The following is a 21,938-nucleotide window of genomic DNA, read 5'->3' as shown; positions in this document are numbered from 1 at the left end:
GACGATATGGCAGTAACTCAACAGCACAAACCAAACTCAAAAATAAAAGAAAAGTGAAGTGAAATTTCCCCAAAGAAAGAGAAGTAATTTTCAGTGAATGTGTAAGAAAATAGCCTTGTATTGATTCAAGGAAATCTGTCCCTGCTTGTCAATGTCTTCTTTCAACAGTCAACGACATCCAGAGAGAAGAAATGTCCAGACACAGCAACTCCATGACCCAGTTCCTCCTCCTGGCACTGGCAGACACTCAGGAGCTGCAGCTCCTGCACTTCTGCCTCTTTCTGGGCATCTCCCTGGCTTCCCTCCTGGGCAACGGCCTCATCATCAGCGCCGTAGCCTGCGGCCACCACCTGCACACGCCCATGTTCTTCTTCCTGCTCAACCTGGCCCTCAGCGACCTGGGCTCCATCTGCACCACTGTCCCCAAAGCCATGCACAACTCCCTCTGGGACACCAGGCACATGTCCTACACAAGTATTTCTGTTTGTATTTTTCATTTCAGCAGAGTATTACGTCCTCGCTGTCATGTGCTACAACAGCTGTGTGTCCATCTGCAAACCCCTGCACTACAGAACCTTCCTGGGCAGCAGAGCTTATGCCCACATGGCAGCAGCTGCCTGGGCCAGTGGCTTCCTTGCTGCTTTGCTGCACACAGCCAATACATTTTCTCTGCCCCTGTGCCAAGGTAATGTCCTGGGTCAGTTATTCTGTGAAATCCCACAGATCTTCAAGCTCTCCTGCTCACAGTCCTACCTCAGAAAAAACAGAATTTCTGTGGTTGGTGTCTGTTTATCTTTTGGGTGTTTTGTTTTCATTGTTTTCTCCTATGTGCTGATCTTCAGGGCAGTCCTGAGGATCCCTGCTGAGCAGGGATGGCAAAAAGCCTTTTTCATATGCCTCCCTCACCTGGCCATTGTTTCCGTGTTCCTCAGCACTGCAGCATTTGCCTACCTGAAACCCCACTCAAACTCCTTCCCATCCCTGGATCTTGTGGTGTCAATTCTGTACTCAGCAGTGCCTCTAGCACTGAAGCCCCTCATTTACAGCCTGAGGAACCAGGAGCTCAAGGATGCCCTGGAAAAACTGATGAAGGTATCTTCAGAAGCAATAAACTCTCTTTTCTGCTAGAGACCCTTCAGAATGTAACTATTTCCCCCACTATTTGTCTATTTTTTCTATTGTAACTTTTTCTACTTTTTTAATGTTTCTTACAAAATACGGTAGTATTACTCTTTGCATTTCTACATGGATATCTACCTTTCTTTTGAAATAAAAAGACTTTCAGGAGGCTTGTTCCCTGTGCATTTAAATTAAAAAGTGCCCGCCCTAACCTGTGTGTCCAGGATTCTTCTTCAGCCCTTCTCTGTCTTTGCAGGGGCAGCACCTGTGTGGAGAGGTGAAGGGAAGAGACTCCCAGCACAGCAGCACAGCCAGGGACAATGGCCCTGGTTTTTACCACACCTGCTCTTCCCAACTCCACTCCCTCCTTCCCAGCCCTTCTGTGGGTTTAAGGCCAGAGTGCTCTGGCAGCTTGGTCACTGTCCTGCTGCATGACCATGCTGTGACTACAGGCAGAGACAGGCCATGGGCACTGCTGGGACAGTGTTGGGCTCCACCACAGCAGTTCCATCAGCAAAGGGCATCTCCTGAGGGCAGGGCAGGAAGGCTTTGCTCTAACTTCAGAGCAGCTGGCAGGAATGTGCCCCAGAAATGCCCTGGCAAAGCAAAGCCCAGTGCTCAGAGGCAGAGGGGGGAATGTGCAGGGAGGGCACACAGCGGTGTCCTGGCACAGCCAGAGCTCCTGGGCTGGACCTGAGGGAGCAGCAGAGCAGGGTCTGGGCTGTGTCTTTGTTCTGGGAAGGTGTCCCAGGGCAATTGTCCAAGACCAGTCCCTGCAACCACCAATCCCAGCACTGGCATCTCCCCCCACCTGCAGGAGGTTGTTTGTCCCTGCATGGAGGGACACCAAGTGACCAGGCCAGCAAGCCATGTTTGCTTTGTACTGAGGAGGTTTCAGCATTGCATCGGGGGTGGGGTGGGGGGGGGGGGGATGGGGGGTGGAGATGAACCTGAGTGAGCAAGTGAGCACAAACACCATCATCAGCACTAGGGAGTGGCACAGTTCTAGTGGCACAAACTGTCTTGAGGCCACTTCACTCTGAGAGTAACGTCCTCTGGGAAACCACTGGCATTCTTTGCTGGGCTGTGCTAAGGACTGCATGAAGAGAAACATTCAGGGAAGGGTGGCTCCAGAGAAAGTGCTCAGGTGTCCTGGGGTGCCTTTATGATGCTGAATTATATCCCCATGGATCTGTTTAGCCCAGAAATAAGTTCTGCACCTTTAAGACTGGTTCCAAGAGTGAAGCGGGGGAAGGCACAGCATGCAGTTTGTGTATGCAGAAGCTTCATTTTCACTCCTCCAGAATTCTTTCATTCTCTTGGTGCATGTTGTTCTGCAGCACAGACAGCGAGCGGGAGAGCTCTCCTTTGCTTTCAGTTGTGTTTTTTTTTAGCTAGCTGAGGCAGAGAAATTCCCTGGACTGTGGCTTTTCCTTTCCTTGGAACTGTTCAGCCCTGCTCTGGACCAGAAACCCAGAAGAACACTGAGAGCTCACACCTGTGGCCTGCTGGGGTGCGAGATGTGGCATTCCAGTGCCAGAAGAACTGATAGAGATTGACTGACCCAAGCCACATCCCACAAAAGGACTGTCTGCGAACCACAGAAGGACTTTCGGAATTTGACATCTCTTCAGAGCAGAGGTTTCATTGTTTAATATTATTAATTTTCTCATGTTTGTGAATACTTTGCTTGTTAAAGAAACAGTTTTTTCCACTTTTCTCAAAGGAGATTTTTGTCTCCCGAACAGGTGGGGGGAGGGGCTACTTGAATTTTCTTTCTAGAGGGACCCCTTCAGAGATTTCCTCCATAAATTTGCCCTAAACCAGGACATCAAGGCAGCCAAGGACTGCGCAGAGAGACCATTGGAGTGGGGGTCTGTGGGGAGAAATCAGAGCTGCCTCCCTTCTTAACCATCCCAAGGACCTGGACAGGGCTGTGTTGTGTTCTGGGCACTGACCTGGAACTGAGGGATGTGGAAAAGGCCTTTGGTGTCAGGGATGTTGAGAAGCCTGGGCAGTGTCAGTAATTTTCATATCTCTCTCAAACCCCTTGGAAAGGCCGGAGATATCCCAGAGGTCTGGGATACCTCCTGGGTGCATGGGAGGGGCAGACATGGAACCAGCCTGCAAACAGGGCAGAGAGGGAGATTGGAAGAATCACAGACTGGTCAGGTTCAGCAGAGAAGGGGATGTGGAAAATCCTCCTGCAGCCATTCCAGCCACTGGCAGGACAAGGCAGGGATTGCAGAACCCTCGTGAGAGAGAAAAGAAGGGGATGTTTGTAAGCCTAGACTTTAGCCGGGCCTGTGACATGGTCTGCTGTGGTCTCCTCAGAGCCAGATTGGAAAGAGCTGGGCTGAAGAAGTGTAACATTGTGGTGGTAACAACTGGCCTGAAGGCCTCACAGTTATAAATAATCCTAAGTTTATTACTGAAATATAACTAATTATATTACTGCCTTAATTATATATTATAACTACCTTAATTACATAACTTAACCAGTCTGGACAGTTGGGGAGCAGTCTAGGCCATTGGGAGTGTGGGCGGCCATTGGCTGGATGGCCAGGTGGCAGCTGGTTCAGCCAATAAGCTGGACTAACCATGCAGACCTTCAAAATTACATAAGGAGAATAGCACTCAATAGTTGGCTGTTGTTGCATGAACCTCGGTGTGTTCTGTCATGTGCCTGTCTCCAACATCAGTGACAAGCCAACATGATGAAACAAGCTGCCATAGGTACTGCAGGGAGACAGTGCAGCGGGGATTGCTTCCTGCAGCCTGTAGGGCTGTGGAGAGCAGTGGGGAAAGCTGCGATAGTCCTGGCAGAGGAGCAGATATAGCTGCAAGCAGCAGAGAGAGCTCCAGAAGGTGGCAGAGAGAGCCACACTGGTCTGGGCTTTTTGTGGATAGCAGACACTATTGGGAAATATGAGAGTGGGGGCTTCTGTGCAGGAGGACCCTGTTGTCAAGTTATGGACTCTTTTTTTAAAGAAATGGGGGATAAAATATGATGAGTGGGCTTTGCTAGCCTTGCTAATATGGTTGGAGAAGCACAGATTGGACGTGACTGACGGAGATGCTCTTAACATAAGAACATGGAAGTGGCCTGGAAGATTTATAATTGAGGCAGCCTCCATAGGTGATGAGACTGCCATTAATGTAATGAAGCCCTGGAGACTTATTGTGGACTAATTAAGGCAATTAAAGACCGACTTTGATGTGAGGACAGTGGAGAGGATGCTGCAGGCGCTGCCTGCTGAGGCAAGCGGTGAGGACAGGACACAGGGTGTCATGGATCCTGCACCAGGCATGCAGGAGAGGAGGATGGGCAATACAGTTGCATCAAGCTGCAAAACCGCACAGAGCCACACCACTGGCCCATGCTGGGATGTCTCGCCTAAGGAATGTCCTGCAGCTATGTGGAGCCATGCTGCTGGCCCGTGCTGGGATGTGTGGCCAGTGGAGCATGCTGATTGCACTGCAGCTGAGCCAATCTGTTGCCATGTCATGCCTCATTGCTGCGAAGCTGTGTCAAGCTGTGGAGCCACATATGCTGCTGAGCCATGCCATGCTGCTGTGTCAGGTGAGCACTTTCAAAACGCGACAGATCATGCTAACCCTGCAGTCACACAGGAGCACATGGATCTTGCAGAAGTGGAGCATCCTGTAGCTGCACTGAGTGTGCCTACATGGCCATTGAGCGCCAGAGCTGCACATGCCCCTTGTCTCCATGGGCATTCTCAGATTGTCTCCTCCCAGAGCTGATTACCTTGGCTCCAAGATGCACCTACTACACAGATGCCGTTCGGCATGCCCGCTCACTGCTGCAATTAGTGGGCAGACCCTGGAGACACATGATTGCAAATGCCTGGATGCCAAGCGTACGTCATACCTGGAAGTAGTGGCGGGATGGAAGATCCCCAGGTTGCAGTGACACAAGCGTTGTCACCACCACTACTGGAGTCAGAGCAGCCCCTGGGATATATACCGATCAGGGATTCGAAAGACACCCGTGGAGAGAACCAGAACCATTGCCCCTCTGTGGAACCCCAAAAGAGCTTCACTGTTGCTGTGCTGTCAATGGCTACACCTGACCCGACCAGCATCTGGCAACAGGTAAATCAAGCCGCAGTCAGAAGTAGGGATTTCACAGGAGCAGACAAAATTGACGTGCTCCTATTGGGTGACTGAGAGCCTGGAGCTGAGACACTTGAAGTATACCCAGTACTAAGAGGCAGTGAACCTGTGCCTGATAAATATACACCCATCCAGTGACCAGTTCTTTCCAAACTACAACAGCTCATTGCCAAACATGGTCTGGGGTCTCCTGTCATTGCTAACATGCTGCAATTTTTAACCACTGAGGAAGCAATGCCTTTTGATATCAAGCAACTGGCAAAATTGATCTATACCCCAGTTCAATATATGTTTTTTGAATCAACATGGCAATGCAGTGCTGAACAGCAGGAGCTAAAGAACCTAAAGGTCTCACCACAAGACCCATTGTTGTATTGCACAAAATAGTTTATTTAGTTGTTGTTTTGCACTGGGTTTTGTATTTTGTACTGAGTAGTATGTTTGTATCCTCTCTTATCACATGGTCTTCTCCCCCCCTTCCCTAAGCCCCAGTGGTAGTGGTTTGTCCCAGGTTTACTCCTCCCCTTGTCCCCCTCCTCACTTGTATCCCATTGGCTGTGGTTCTTTTCCTCCGCCCCCATCCCCTGGGTTTAAAATCTCCTGTTATCACACAATCAGTCTATTTTTCCTCTGGTCCTCTTGGCCTCCCTTGGATCCCCTCGTTTGGCTTACTGATTCCACAATAAAGCTGTGGGATTTTTGGTCCCGAAGAGAAGAGCGCCTTGAGTCTTCTACTTTTGTTCTTGTAAGGCTGTGAGGGGCCAAGGGTCCAAAGCTGGACGGATCAGGCCCGAACGGCCTCAGAGATCAGCCTTTACAGCCCATGCATTGGGGTAGGTGTTCCTCAATGCCTAGGACTACGACCATTGGGGGATCACAACTTCAAGCCTGCTTACACTCATTAGTGCCAGAACAGGTAAAAGATTTGGGGATGCAGGCATTATTTAAGGTAGCAAACATGGCTAACCCAACCCAAAGATATTCAAAGATCAGACAGGGGGTCAAAGAACTATACCTGCAATTCATAGAGAGACTGCAGGATGCCAGGAAAAAGAAATTGTGAATATTGAGGCCAGAAACCAATTAATTTTGCACTTGGCGAAGTACAATGTGAATAAGGATTGCAGGGAAATCATAGAACTGCTGCCAAATGAAAATCTGATCATCATTAGACAAGATGACAAATGCCTGTGCCAAGGTTGGATCTGATTCCCACAACATTTCCTTATTAGCAGATTCCATTGCAGCTGCTGCAAAATTGACATCCCAATGTTACAGATGTGGCCAACAAGGCCACCTGAGAGTGAACTGTCCCCGCAAGCCCACTCTAATAGGGACATTTCAAGGACAGAGGAATGTAAACATTAACTGTAACTGGTGTGGGAAACCCAGTCATACAACCAGACAATGCAAAATATGAAGTCTATTCTAACAGACAATCTTTTAAGGACTAGGGAAACAGAAGACCGAGCACAAGGGGGAGATGCACGATGACACAATCATCTTCTCACCTTCCTGTGCAAGCCTATGTGACCAGTTCACAGAAGGACTGGAGTATCAGCTGTAATAGATGTTTCCACCTCCATCTCTATGGGGAGACAACTGGGCAGTGGAGCAGAGTACTGGGGAGATGACAGGTGTGGACAGGTGTGTTTCTGGTAGGCCAGAAACCATGGGAAATTCAAACAGAAATCTGTGGGAGGTAGGAAAAGCAATCTTGTGCTTTATTTTAAGCTAGTCATGTAAGACTGTACCTGCCAGATGGTGATCAGCAAATATGGTCAAGAAACATGGATAATGTGGTTATTGCTTGGCAGTGGAAAATTCTATTTCAAAGCTGTAAGACTGTATAAACTGAGCTCTATAATCAAATCAACTTTGGCATCAGCAGCCTCTGGAGCCCCATTTCTCAATTGCCAACAATTGGTGTCCTGTGTGAGGACAGAGGATCTGCCTAGCTGAGCAACTGTTGGTGAGTCCCACAGAACCTGAAGTGCTGCTATGAGGCAGCAGGAAGCTGTCTGGCAACCATTCCCTCTGAGATAAAAGGAAGTGAGCTGCAGGGAACATGTGGCAGGGTATGTCTGGCCAGGAGAGAGAAGTTTTTGAACTAATGACTAGCTGCCACAACAGCCTGGCACATCCTTGCCTTCACATGACTTTAAAATCATATTGAAATGGACAACTGTTGGGAGTTACTCAGTCCACAGTCTTTACGAAGGATTTGTGGGAAGATCTGAGAGTTAAACTATGGCATTGTGTGATGAAGGGAGATAAAGCGGCTGCAGAAATGCTTCCCTCTTGGAGGGTGATTTTTGAGGTCCTAAAGGCCCAAGAAAAATCCCATGCTAAAGGGGATGCCTCTTGCCCTCCCTCTGTGGCACAGCCTCAATCTGAAGAGACTGTGTTCCCATTGTGTGGGAAATTGATTTGTAGAATGTTCTCAGGGTCTGACAGAAGGCCCACACAGTATGCATCCATATGCAAACTTTGAGACAAGAAACGCTGACTTAGAAATGCCATGGAATAGGACAGATATTGTTGAGAGGGAGATGGATCTTGAAAAAAGTTTCAAAAGATGGCCTTGCAAATAAGACTAGATACTTTTGAGAAATAGAACTATGAATAAAAGTTTTCAAAACGTCTCTCAGTTGCCCTGCCTCTGGGTCAGGAAAAGGGTATTGTCCAAAAAATTGTTGCCCTGTGTGAGGACGCAGATAACTTGGCTAAACTGTCCAACCTGTCAGAAAGCCCCAACGTCATTTTTGTAAAGTGCTTCTAAGAAAAGCACGAATCCCAGAATCACAACTCTTGCAAGAAGAGAGAAGTTGGATTTCTACCCTTGTTGCTGGCTCGTTCAGGACGTAGATCTGATAAGGACTTGCCTGTTGTTCAACATCAGGTAAGCCTCAGGGAACATGTTAAGACACAAGATGTCCAATTTGCCTAGAGATGTTTATAAAAACCTCAAAGATCTGGTTAAATCTAATTCCTGTAACGTTTCAAAATCTGAGTTTCAAACAACTTGCAGGTACCTGGGGGAAACCTGGGCCAGATGCAATCTGTGCAATCGCCAGCCGTCTCCCAAGTGATCCCAACTTATTACCCCTAGGGACACGATGCTAATATATTTTAAAAAAAATTTTTGGCGTGAATGCATTCCCACAGGAGTTACTGGTACTTCCCAACAAAGACAAGATTTTTTAATTATAGGCAAGGACAGTAATAAATTTCTTGGACTTTCAGTTTTTCCAGCTGTCATCTCAGCAAATTGTAATGAAGAACTGATGATTTCAGCTCTTGCTAACAATGCTCCAATGTTAATTGAACGAAAAACAACTATAGCTATTGCTATTGCATTACCAATGAATATAAATAAGCAAGTTGTATGCCAAGAATTGCCTTTTGAGAGTTCTGGCCCGGTGCCTAATGTCCTTTGGATAAGATGTGTCAGCAATGAATGGCCAGAGCTGACGTGCAGTCTGACACACCTTGGTAAAACAGTTCATATTACAGGTATGCTGGACACAGGGGCAGAGATCACTGTGATTTCTCATGCGTCCTGGCCAAACAATTGGAATTTGGTGACACCCATGGCTGCTCTCACAAGAATTGGAGGAGCTACCTTGTGTCTGCAAAGTCATCTGCAAATTCATGATGACTGTTACAGATCCCAAGGGAAGAACAGCAACCATCTGCCCCTTTGTGGTGCAGAAGCCTATCACAGTATGGGGGAGAGACATGTTGTCTCAGTGGGGAGCGAAGATAGAAGTGGATTTTTGATGAAAACTGCAGCAACACCTGCCACTCTGAACTTCTAATGGAAAACCAATCAGCCAATTTGGATTAATCAGTGGCCTCTTGAACACAAAAAACTGAATGATCTCAAAAAACTAGTAAATTAACAACTACAAAAAGGCCACATCAAACCTAGACATCCTGGGCTTGCGAGCTGTGCTGGCACCTGCATCCGCCATGGTGCCCTCTGCCAGGACTGCAGCACAACAGGGTGCTGAGGTGTTCACCTTTAGCGTGAATGCTGACATGGCCAGTGGGAAGCCGGTGGGTTCCCGGGGCTGTGGACCCTCCTCGCTGGTTTTGTGGACACTCTGCCCGTGCCAGGTGACCATGCGTCCAAAGGAACATGGGCATTTCTGGCGAGAAGTCTGTGCTAAGGCCAACAAGATGTTTGAGCCTGCCTCCTCGCAGCAGGATAGCAGAGGGGGCTCCTCTGGCTCTGCTGATGCTGCAGGGGGCGCGGGGTCAAGTGGTGTTGAGCTGGCTCCCAGTCAGGCATCTGCTCTTGTCCCAATGAGACCCACAGAACGGGACATAGTAGGTGCTGCAGCCTTGCCAGGGGGTCCCCAGGCTTTCCCTGTGCTCAGGGGTGTTACTCATAACTCCCATCAACCTATATCATTTAAACAGGCAAAGAAAGTCCATGATACGGTTCCTCAACATGGTGTGGGGTCTGCTGAAGTTATGCAGATGCTCTGGATGTTTGCTTATGATGTGCTGATGCCTTATGACATCCATGCTGTGGCACATGCTCTTTTTGACCCTGTAGAATTTGACATTTTTGAGATCAATGGGCTCGTTTGGCAGCCAGCACAGTGGAGCAGAATGCTATGCTGGGACTGCAGGTTCCCGGTGTGTAGTTGTCTCTTACGTGCTGTTGGGCACAGGAAATTATGTTGATCCTCAGGGGCAAGCTGGCTTTGATCCCCTTGTGCTTGACCAGTGTCAGACACTAGGCATGGCAGCAATTGTTCAGATCCTGGAAATGACTTCTCCGAAGCAGCCGTTTGCAACCATTGTCCAGGGGGCTGATGAGCTTTTCATTAAACTTACAGGGAGGCTGTCTGCATCTGAGGAGAGGCAATTGGCAGATCCTGTGACAAGGAGACTTTTGATTGCGAGCCTTGCGAGACGTAACTGCAATGATGATTTTAAGAGGATCATAGAGGTTCTTCCTGGTGATCCTACTGTCTCCCAGATGGCAGAGGCCTGTGCGAACAGAGGCCCCTCAGTTTGGAAGATGGCTGCTGTGGCTACTGCTGTGCAGCCAGTCTGGGCAGTGCCGCAGGGCAGGCAGCAACAGCAGGAGAATGCTCCGGCTAGCAAGAAATGGGGGAAAAAGGCACAGAAGGTCAAAATTCCCATGTTCTTGTGTGGTCAGTGTGGAAGGTCAAACCATATGTCTAATGTCTGCAAGGCGACTGTTCATGTTAATAGCTAGGCTTTGCCAGGCTCGGGAAATGGAAAGCGAAGCGCGAAGGGGAGATGCACCCAGACACAAGCTTCTCTCCAGACCCCGGAGACGATGGAGGTCTCCTTTGCCGGCTTGCAGCCGGCACTCGCAGCTCAGCAGGTGTTGATGTCTGCCCCACAGCAACAGTTGTTTTAGAATCTTAACAAATACACAAGGTTCCCCTGGATGCCTTTGGTCCCTTGGGTGGGGGCAGGGGGCATGAGTGTTCTCCTGATGGGGAGGTCTAGTGCCACTCTCTAGGGCATCATTGTGCACCTGGGGCTCATTGATGCAGATTTCACCGGGCAGATTTGTGCCATGGTCTCCACACCCACCCCCCCATCACGATCCCGAAAGGGACACAAATTGCTCAACTTGTGCCTTTTAAGTCCTCTGTTCGCAGGACAGCTGACTGGTCACATGGACTGGGCGGCTTTGGATCCACTGGGTCGCCTCAAGTTCACTGGACCACTGTCCTGACCAAAGAATGTCCCGAGATGCTATGTACCCTCTCCATCCCTGGTGCGACACTGTTGGAGATCTGCCTCCGTGGACTTTCTTGACAGTGGTGTGGATGTCATGGTTCTCTCTTGCCACCTGGCCCCCAGACTGGTCCCTGAATCCAGTGGAGACGCCTTTTGTGGGACTGGGAGGGATGGCGCAATGCTACGTGATCCACCGGCCCGTGCTGGTCATGAACCTAGAGAGACAGACTGTGACAGTGGTCACAAGGGTTCTTGGATGAGGGAAGAGATGAGAATGTTGACTCCATGTTCAGAAGGCTTGATTTATTATTTTATGATATATACATTACATTACAACTACACTAAAAAGAATAGAAGGAAAAACTTTGTCTCAGAAGGCCAGTTAAGCTAAGAATAGAATAGGAAAGAGTGATAACAAAAGGAGCTGTCTCGGACTCTGTCTGAGATAGCTCAGCCTTGATTGTCCATTAATTATAAACATCCAAGATGGGCCAATCAAAAATCCACCTGATGCATTCCACAGCAGCAGATAACCATTGTTTACATTTTGTTTCTGAGGCCTCAGCTTCTCAGAAGGGAAAAAATCCTAAGAAAGGATTTTTAGTGAGAAGATGTCTGCAACAACAGATGGCCTGGATTAGGCCTCATGTTACTTCTACTTCTGCTAACCTCTGGGGGAGGGATGTTCTGTCTGTGTGGAGGGTGCACATCGGGACGGGTTTTTGATGGCGGCTGTCGCCGGTTGGCCACAAGGTTTTCGGGGTGAAGGAAGAGACGAGATGGGCTCCATGATCAGAAGGCTTGATTTATTAAGTTATGATATATATATATATATTACATTATAACTATACTAAAAGAAAAAGAAAAGGAGAGTTTCCAGAAGCTGCTAGCTACCTAAGAATAGAAAGTAAAGAATGAATAACAAACCTTGCTCTCTCGGACTGTGTCCGAGAGAGCTCAGTTCCGGATTGGCCATTACCTCCAAACACTCAATGTGGGCCAATCCAGAACTGACCTGCTGCATTCCACAGAAGCAGATAACCTATTGTTTTTGTCTGGTTGCTGAACTTCTCAGCTTCAGCAGGAAAATCCTAAGAGAGGATTTTTCATAAAAGAAATGTCTGTGACAGGGGGCCACCGCGATGAAGGGTGCAGAGTGTCCAACGCCTCCTGTACAGTGGCTGGTGGACAAACCTGTCTGGGAGAACCAGTGGCCCCTCCCTCAAGATAAATTGGTTGCCCTTCAGAATCTGGTGCAGAAGCAGTTGGACCAGGGTCATCTGGAGCCTTCTACCAGTCCCTGGAACACTCCTGTCTTCTGCATCAAAAAGAAATCTGGGAAATGGAGGTTGTTCCAAGACTTCCGAAAGGTCAATGCTGTGGTGGAAAGCATGGGAACATTGCAGGTGGGCATGCCATCGCCTACCATGCTTCCCGCAGACTGGTCAGTCTTCATTGTGGATCTGAAGGATTGTTTTTTTACGATTCCTTTGCATCCCGATGACAGACCAAAATTTGCCTTCTCGGTGCCAGCAATTAACAATGCTGGGCCTGCACAGAGATATCAATGGAGGACTTTGCCCCAGGGCATGCACAATTCTCTGGCCATATGCCAATGGTATGTCGCCTGTGCCTTGTGTGGAGTTCACAAGCAGTTTCCTGATGCATGTCTGCGTCATTATATGGACGACATTTTGGTGGCTGTGCCCACTTAGGATGAGCTGCTGAGGATTCAGCCTTGGCTGCTCAATGCTTTGCAGGCTCATGGACTGCTGGTGGCTCCAGAAAAGGTTCAACAACAACCGCCTTGGAAGTATTTGGGGGTCAAAATTCTGGAACGGACATTCTGTCACCAGGAGGTGCAGTTTGTGCATTCCGTGAAGACACTGAATGATGCTCAGAAATTAGTAGGTGTCATCACTTGGTTACATCTTTACTTGGGACTAATTGACACACAACTGTCTCCTCTGTATGATTTGTTGAAAGGAGACTCTGATCTAAAGTCGCCTCGCACATTAACCCCGGAGGCACATAAGGTGCTGGAGGTGGTTTAGCAAGCTGTTTTGGCTTGCCAAATTCATTGCATTGATCCTTCTGTTGATGTCACTGTGTTCACCACCACTCCAGATTCGCATCCCACAGGCATCAATGGCCAATGGAATGACAAATGGTCCAACACCTTGCACATCTTGGAATGGATTTTCCTGCCCCATCAGCCACAAAAGATGGCAACCCCATTGTCTGAGCTGATGGCTCGCTTGATAGTCAAATGCCAGCAATGGTGTTTGCAATTGATGGGTGCGGATCCCGCAAAGATCATACTCCCAGTACAATGGGAGGATTTTGACTGGAGCTTTGCAAACAGTGTGTCCCTGCAGAGTGCTCTGGAAAACTTTTCAGGGCAGATCACTTATCATCTGCCCAGCCATAGGCTACTGCACACGGCAAAATTCACATGAATCTCTTTGCGGCCCAAAAATAGTCAGGAACCCGTACAAGGACCCACCATCTTCACTGGCAGTTTGGGGAAAACAGGAAAGGCCATTGTTACTTGAGTGCCAGGTCTGAGTGGCAGGTTCTGGAAGGTCATGAAGATGGGTCAGCCCAATTGGTTGAATTGAGGGCTGCTGTCATGGCATTTGAGACATTTTCCCAGGAACCTTTCAACTTGGTCATGGATTCCGCCTGTGTGGCCAATATCGCACAGCAGTTGGGTCATTCGGTTTTGAAGGAGGCCAGTAGTCCTGCCTTGTTTCATTTACTGAAGACCTTGTGATGTGCCACTCAGGCTTGGGTTCATTTGTTCTATATTCTGCATGTGAGAAGTCACACCAATTTGCCAGGCTTTATAGTGGAAGGTAACACGAGGGCTGACAAGTTGGCTAACCCAGCATGGGTAGTGCCTCAGCCTGATACACTTGCACAGGCCAAGGCATTGCATGGGTTCTTCCACCCGAACGCACACACCCTGCAGAAGCAGTTTCAGCTGACACCAACTGAAGCTCGTGACATTGTCGAGTCATGTGACAATTGCCATGCGCTTGCTCTGCCTTTGCCGGCAGGGGTAAACCCCAGAGGCCTTTAGGCCTTGGAGCTTTGGCAGACCGATGTCACCCAGATTGCTGAGTTTGGCCGGCTCTAGTATGTGCGTGTCACGGTGGACATGTTCTCCTCTGCAATGTGGGCTTCAGCTCACACTGGTGAGAAGGCCCATGATGTCCTCACCCACTGGAGGCAGGTCTTTGCCATTCTGGGCATACCTTCTGCTGTGAAAACGGACAATGGTCCTGCTTATGCATCGGAAAAGGTGCGGCAGTTCCTGCAGTTGTGGGGTGTCTCGCACAAGTTTGGTATCCCTCATTCTCCAACTGGTCAAGCTATTGTAGAACGTGCTCATGGTACTCTGAAGTGGGATCTTCAAAAACAAAAACGGGGAATGCAGGGTGAAACCCCGCACAGTTGGTTGGCAAAAGCTTTGTACACAATCAATAATCTCACTGTGCTGCAGAACTCAAATAACCCTGTCATTTTGAATCATCATCTCTCATTGCAGGCTGTGGACCAGGCACATCAGCCTCGAGCGAAGGTTCAGGTGCAGAAATTTAGCCACTGAAGAGTGGGAAGGTCCCTATGACCTTATTCCATCGGGGTATGGGTATGCTTGTGTATCCACAGATACTGCGGTACGCTGGGTACCTTCGAAATGTTTTCACCCTGACCTGTGACCACAGAGACAGAATCCGGCTGACGGGCAAAATGGAAACCATGGCCAACCTGAAAGGCATCAAGTGGGTGAATCATTGAGTGGTGACTTGGATGCAGACGACGTGAATGATCACTCCGATTATTCCTCCACAAATGGACAGTGAACATTGTTCATGTTTCCTTTTTCACATTGTTAATTTTTCCTTTCTTTTTTCTTTTTTTGAATGGAAAAGGGTGAGATGTCGCCCTGATTTTTCAAGATTTTCTAAGCCTTCTGATATTTACATTCTTGTAACGAACTTTCTCATACGCTTTCTGTAAATAACTTACTGTTTTGCATTCTTTTGTGGAGGAGGAGAAATTTGATGGACTGTTGGTTTGTCCAGTGTCATTGGAGAGGTGGCACTTTCACCCTCCAACCCACTGTCACTTTTGGAAAACTATAAATGTTGAAGTCAGAAAATAAACTTCCTTTTTTTTTTCACCTCGGGAGCAGCGGTGTGTGCGCTCATGTTTTTTTGTGTCCTATAGTGACACTGTAGTCAGGGCTTTTTAACTCTTTCCAGAACCTTTTAATTTAATTACAGATTCAGCTCATGTTGCTAATGTTGTTAAGAGAATTGAAGGATCAGTTTTGAAGGATTTTAGTAATGATACCTTATGTCGTTGACTTTCATGTCTTTATACAATTTTGAAACACAGAACTAGCCAATATTTTGTTTCTCATATCAGGGCACACTCTTCGCTTCCAAGATTCATGGTGGAAGAAAATGCGAGAGCAGACAAACTGACAATGGTTATTTCAAACAGTTTGCCAAACATTTTTGAACAAGCAAAACTGAGTCATGCCTTATTTCATCAAAATGCACAAGCACTTGTATAAATGTTTCGCATCTCCAAGGGTCAAGCAAAAGTCATTATTGGTGCTTGCCCTGACTGTCAACTTGCACAACCTCCTGTTTCTACAGGAGCTGTCAACCCTCAAAGATTGCAAAGTTTATAACTATGGCAAATAGCCATAGTTGAAGCGGGTGTAAGTGTACAGAGCAAGCCACTACTTGCCAGTCCCTGCTTGAAGCAGTGTACAGTGACAGCACAGCAAGCACACCTGCAAACAGTCACATGGCAAGCATCCACCTCAACCAGGCCAGAACTCCAGCTGGAGTCTTTGGGGTCTTAGTCTCTGTCCTTGTGATGGTCATGAGGCAAATGAGAGAAACTTCGGACCGTCTCTTACAGGGAGTGGCCTAAGGAACACCTCAGATGAGGTTGAGCAAAGCTTTATATGTTTTAAATTTTTTTAATAGCTCATTTGCAGAACCTAATCCTCCATTTTTAGGCATTTTTCAAACAGCACACAGGCAAAATTGAAAGAAAATCCTCCAGTTTTGATCAGAAACCCGGAGTCAGGACAAATTGAAGGACCATTTCCACTAATCACTTGGGACAAAGGGTATGCTTGTATTTTCACAGGCGGTGGACCTAAGTGGGTCCCAGCAAAGAACATGAAACCATATTACACACAAGAGCGCATCAACAATTCCACAGGCAGGGAAACAAGCATGCAGATGTCAGCCACACAGAGAGGCTATGGTTCAGACCAGGCATTCCCTGTTCAACCTGCAAAAACTACAAATCTTGAGTTTTATGTTGATTTTTGGACTGCAAAAATTGTTAATATCATAGAGCTCTTTTGGCAAAATTGTGGTGTCCATCATATTAAAAAGAATTCTAAGATATCCAAATTTGTAAAACTTGAAGGTTAGAGGGACAGTTTAGTGCCTTGTAGTTGGCCAGTCCCTAGACAAGTGCTAAAAGATTTGCTTGTGAACTGAAATAGATGGGGAAGTTTTGCCAGAAAGCAGCTGAACACAAATGATATATTGGCGCTTGTTAGTTTTGCTTGCTTGCTTTTGCAGTGCAGATATGCCTGCAGATCAACCAAAAACGAATGTTTGGATTGCTTTAGCCAAGTCAGCAGGCTCAGACACCATATGTCTCACCAGTCTGAGCCCAGACAAACCCTTTGCGACCTGTTTTGTTGGTATGCCAGTGGCAACCAAGGAGTGGCCAATACCCAGTTGTGACAAATATTGGTGTAAGGCTGCCAATGAGACCAATCTCATAACCAATTAGCATCATTGGGCCCCAGATCTTCTTAAAGCACCTTCTGGAACCTCAAGAATTGGAAATTCTTGGTTCATTTGTAATGGAATTTTGTGCTGAGTTTCAGTACCAGGAAGATCCGCAGTTAAATGTTACTCCCCATCTTCCTGTGTACAGAAACTCAAAATTTGTGGTGCAACTGTACTACCCCAGTGCCCCCTAAAGGTGAAATTGCTGACCTAGATGGGTCCCCAGGACAATTACCAAAAGGATATTGGCTCATTTGTGGAGATAGAGCCTCGCAGGGCATTCCCTCAAAAATTAAAGGTGGCCCATGTAGCATCAGACAACTCACTGTGATAGCACCTAACATTAAAAAAGCCATCAAGAGAAAACATAGAGAAAAAAGATTTACCTATCATTATGAGGAAAACTGTAATAGAAATTTCAGACCATGGGGCCCTGCAAAACAAGATACATCACCTTTATTTCTACCTCAACTTGCCTCAGGTGAGGCATTGAAATAATTATATCAATTGGGGTGTTGGCTGAGTAAAGAAGTCAATGCTACTTCCATTGCAATTAGTGATATGATGATAGATGTTAGTGCTTTCAGACATGCAACCTTACAGAAGGCTGCAATCAATTTTCTTTTACTGGCACATGGACATAGTTGTGAGGATTTTGAAGGACTGTTGTATGAACTTGTCTGACCATTCAGTGTTCATCCACAAACAACTTAAAAAACTAAGAGATCTGAGGTCTGAGAAAAATAAAATTAAAACAAATGATGGATTATGGTTAGACAACTTATTTGAAGGATGGACTTTTGCACATTGGCTAAAGGAGCTTTGCAAAATAGGTTTATATGCATTGATAGTTATCGTGGCATTGTTAGTCATAGTGCCTTGTGTTCTTCACTGTGCATGGCAAATGACAAGGAAGGCCATCAAAAATTTTTTTTCAGTTCAAGAGAGAGGGAGAGTTGTGGGAAATGGATTTGTAGAGAGTTCTCAGGGTCTGACAGAAGGCCCATACAGTATGCATCCATATGCAAACTTTGAGACAAGAAATGCTGACTTAGAAATGCCATGGAATAGGACAGATATTCTTGAGAGGGAAATGGATCTAGAAAAAAGTTTCAAAAGTTGGCCTTGCAAATAAGACTAGATACTTTGGAGAAATAGAACTATGAAGGATGCATTGTATTGGGACCCACAAGGGGTGGTTTTAGATGATTGGCTTTAAGGCATTTACAGCATGGTATGGCAAAAAGCTGATAGGCCAAGAAATGCTTATAGTGTATTGTAATTAAGAAATAGTTGACTTCTGATTGTGATGGCGTGAATTATAACATCTGTATTGTCTCACCCATCTCGTGAGACTGAAAATGGAATAAAAGCTTTTAAAACACTTCTCAGTTGCCCCACCTCCAGGTCAGGAAAAGGGAAAGTCCCACACTCTTGGAACAGCCCATGGCCTCCCCCCTCTTATGAGCGAGAGGGACCCCTTGCAATCCATAGGGACATTTGCTGCTGGCTACTGCCTGGATGACAACAAGGATGATGGAGGGGACCCCTTTGACCCTGGACCTGCCAACCCTGAAAAAGAACCACATCATTACTCCCCTGACCCTAATGATAATTTGGTTTGCCTGAAACAGCAAGCATTAGGGGAAGGAGAATTGGACATTGCCAAAAGAATTGTGGCACCTGTAATTTACTCGGGTCAGCTAAAGTGAACTGCCCAATGGGAAACACTGCCCTTTCCAGTGATTAAAGAGCTCCGATGGACAGTGACAGAGCATGGTATAGGCTCCCCGTACTTTGCGACCTTGTTATCTTCCGTTTTTGCTGCTTACATTATGACACTGAATTATTTAAAATCGCTTGCCCAGTTGTTGTTACCTCCTACTTGATATGCTCTATGGGAAGTCAAGTGGCGAAAAGGACTTCAAGCTATCTTGATTACTTATGTAGGTCATGCTAATCAGGTGCTGGTGACCCTGACACTTAATCATCTCACGGGAACAGGGCCCCACATAGACCATGCTGCATAAGTCCCAGACTGCTTGGGGGAAGCCCTTGATTCTGTCCATGAGGCAGCGCAGCTAGCCTTTCTTAAGGTCCCCGATGCACAGGAGTCACAAAAGGCATTTATAACTATTGTACAGCAGCCTCGAGAACCATACATGCATTTTATTGACCACCTTAAGCAAGTGCTAGAACCTCAAACTGATCATCCTCAGACTTGCAAAATTTTGATTTTAAAACTTTGCCTAACCAGGACCCAAACTTAACTGAAATGATTGAAGTGTGCAACTGCATTGGCACAGTGGAGCATGAATATGAGGCTATAGCTGCAGATTTTGCAGCCCTTAGGGCCCCCTCTGGAACTTTGGGAGTTTGTTTTGGCTGTGGTAAACCTGGCCACCTTAGAAAAGACTGCTTTGCTCAGAAAGGAGCTAAGTCTAATGCCCCTGATATATGCCCATGGTGCTGTAAGGTCATCGCTCTGCTAACCAGCATCACTCTAAGTATGATTCTGAAGGTTGTCTGATCCAGGGAAACTGGACTCAGACCACGGGATGGCACCACACTCAGACACAAATGCTTCAGCTGCACCCACAGATGCTGCCCCCATAGATGCTCAAGGCAGGGTCTCCTTAAGTCTGCCCAGCAACTTAAGGAAGCAGTGCAGGACTGGACCTGGCAACCACGATCATAGAAACATTGCTAGACTCTTCTGCTCATTTACTTCCTACAGGAATTTTTGGCCCACTAGGATCCCAGAAAAGTGCTTTACTGTTAGGGAGATCTTCAACCACCCTTTTAGGACTTTTTGTTCTCCCTGGAGTCATAGACTCTAATGATGAAATTAGGATTATGGCTTGGAGCCCTTTTCCATTCTGTACTGTACCTAAAGGGACCCATATTGCTCAGTTATTCCTTTCCCACACTATTCTCCATCCCCTGTAAAAGAAGGCAAAACAATGGTGGGAGGATTTGGCTCTACAGGAACCCCACAAATATTACGGGTCCAGGCAATTTCTGATAAATGCCCTCCCTGCAAATGTACCCTTTTGTTACAGGAGCTACAGATAACACTTACTGGTATTTTAGATACTGGAGCTATTGTCACTGTAATTTGCCAGGGCCTCCCACTTGTGCCCTTATGGAGGTACCCCAAGCCCTCACTGGGACTGGGGCAAGCAGCTTCAGTTATCAAAGTCACCATCTAATTCAGGTGACAGGACCAGAGGGTCACACAGCTTCCTTCAAGCCATTTGTTTTACCTGTACCCATGGTGTTCTGGGGACTTTCTCAATGGGGTTTCAAAATTCAGTCTGATTTTTGATGGGGGCAATTGTAGTGCGTGACACCCTAAAATTGACCTGGAAGACTGATACATCTCTCTGGGTGGATCAATGGCCCCTGCCAATCCCTAAATTGCACACACTCACTGAACTTGTCCAAGAACAACTTCAAAAGGGGCATTTAGTCACCTCCACAAGTCCTTGGAATTCGCCTGTGTTTGTTATTAAAAAAACAAATTGGCAAGTGGCGCTTGTTCCAAGACCTCCACAAAATTAATTCAGTAATGGAGGACATAGGAGCCCTGCAGCCTGGTCTCCAGTCTCCTGCCATGATCCCTCAAGATTGGCATTTGACAGTCATTGACCTAAAGGACTGCTTTTTCAGCATTCCTTTGCATCCTGATGATGCTCCTAAATTTGCCTTTTCTGTCCCAAGCACCAATATGCAAGTACCCTTGCAAAGACATCACTGGGTTGTTTTGCTGCAGAGAATGAAAAATAGCCCTACTATTTGCCGGTGGTTTGTTGCAAGGGTCCTCAGCCCCATTCATCAGAACGTGATGCTGTGATGCTTTCCTAATTACTACATGGATGACGTTCTGGTTGCAGCAAAAAAACCAAGAGGTTACGGAGGAAGTTCTAGCCCTTATCATCCCTGCTGTAACCCAGGTGGGACTTTGTGTTGCTCCTGAAAAAATCCAGAGTCAACTCCCTCGGAAATACCTTGGCTGGCGTGAAGCAAAGTAGAAATTTTCCAAAGTAGAAATCCATTTTGATTTAAGTGAAATGCACATCTTTGAGTTAAGTCTGTAGCTTGCTGTTTAGTCTGACTGCCTGTTCTCTCGAAAAGCCTGTGCTTAGAAAGACTGCTTCAGCCGAAGGACAAGAGATAAGGGGGGAAGAGGGAGGCAGACAGAGCAGGACAACCTGACCTAGGAGTTCTTTCTAAAGAATTAGTAGCAAGTGTCACACGAAATCAGTAGAATGAATATGTATGAACCTATTGTGAAATTGCATGCATATGTATTTGAAGAAGAGATAAAAAGAGATCTGGAGTTCCCAGAGGTACACATGTCATTTTAGGAGAATGATTCCCACATGTGTCCAGCGCTATAATAAACGTACCAGCTTTACAACTTTTACAAAAGTTGTGGAATTTTGTTTATCTCCGCAAAACATTCTGGCAGCCCCGAAGGGACCGTCTCTGTCCCCGCAGGGGCAGAAGGGATAGACAGACATCTGAGGTGCGCCCCGAGATTTTCCCAGAGGAGCCGCACTCGTCTCAGCTTGCCTCCTGCAGAGACAGACAAAGACCTGCTAGTGTGCAGAGGATACAGTATGTATATCAAAAGGCCCTGGGAGAGAGAGATAGGACTGCTGAGTAAGTCACTCAGAGACATCTGAGTGGGATGTTCCTGTACCTGCAAGCAGACTGGCTGACAGAGTTGCTGGACTAGAGACAGGGGTTCACTGTTTGATAGTGTGACCGCTAGCAACCCTGGGAGTGAGTCGAGTGAACTCGTGTGCATGTGTGTGGTGTCCAGACACTGTATCATTGTATGGTTAATGCATTGTGTGATTAATGCTAATGTGTTTGTGCGAGTGTGTGGTGTATGAAAGAGAGAGCGAACAAGTGAGCGTATCCACGGCGCAGGGGGTGAGTTCTACCCGAGTTTGAAGTGGCTGGGTGAGGCTTGAGGCACTGGCTGGGGCAGGCTGTGAGGGCAGAGTGCCCTGCAGAGAAGTGGAATAAGTAGAGAAATGTCAGTGAAGATATTTATTGTGTTTAAAAGTGGTGATTTGAGTAGGTTTGGCACAT

At 47.0% G+C, this 21,938-nt stretch overlaps 1 protein-coding gene across 1 annotated transcript; it reads left to right on the top strand.

Moving 5' to 3' along the window:
• Window positions 1-299: 299 nt before the first annotated feature.
• Window positions 300-1,128, top strand: LOC115912984 (olfactory receptor 14J1-like; the record flags this gene model as incomplete). The annotated part of the gene is made up of 2 exons (XM_030964791.1): window positions 300-422; window positions 490-1,128. Coding segments are annotated over 2 exons (762 nt in total), but the record flags the coding sequence as incomplete, so codon positions are not given.
• Window positions 1,129-21,938: the final 20,810 nt, after the last annotated feature.

This window comes from Camarhynchus parvulus, chromosome 24 (genome assembly GCF_901933205.1).
Source record: "Camarhynchus parvulus chromosome 24, STF_HiC, whole genome shotgun sequence".
NCBI lineage: Eukaryota > Metazoa > Chordata > Aves > Passeriformes > Thraupidae > Camarhynchus > Camarhynchus parvulus.
The sequence above is the reverse complement of the archived record's forward strand: the minus strand, read 5'-3'. Positions and strand labels throughout refer to the sequence as shown.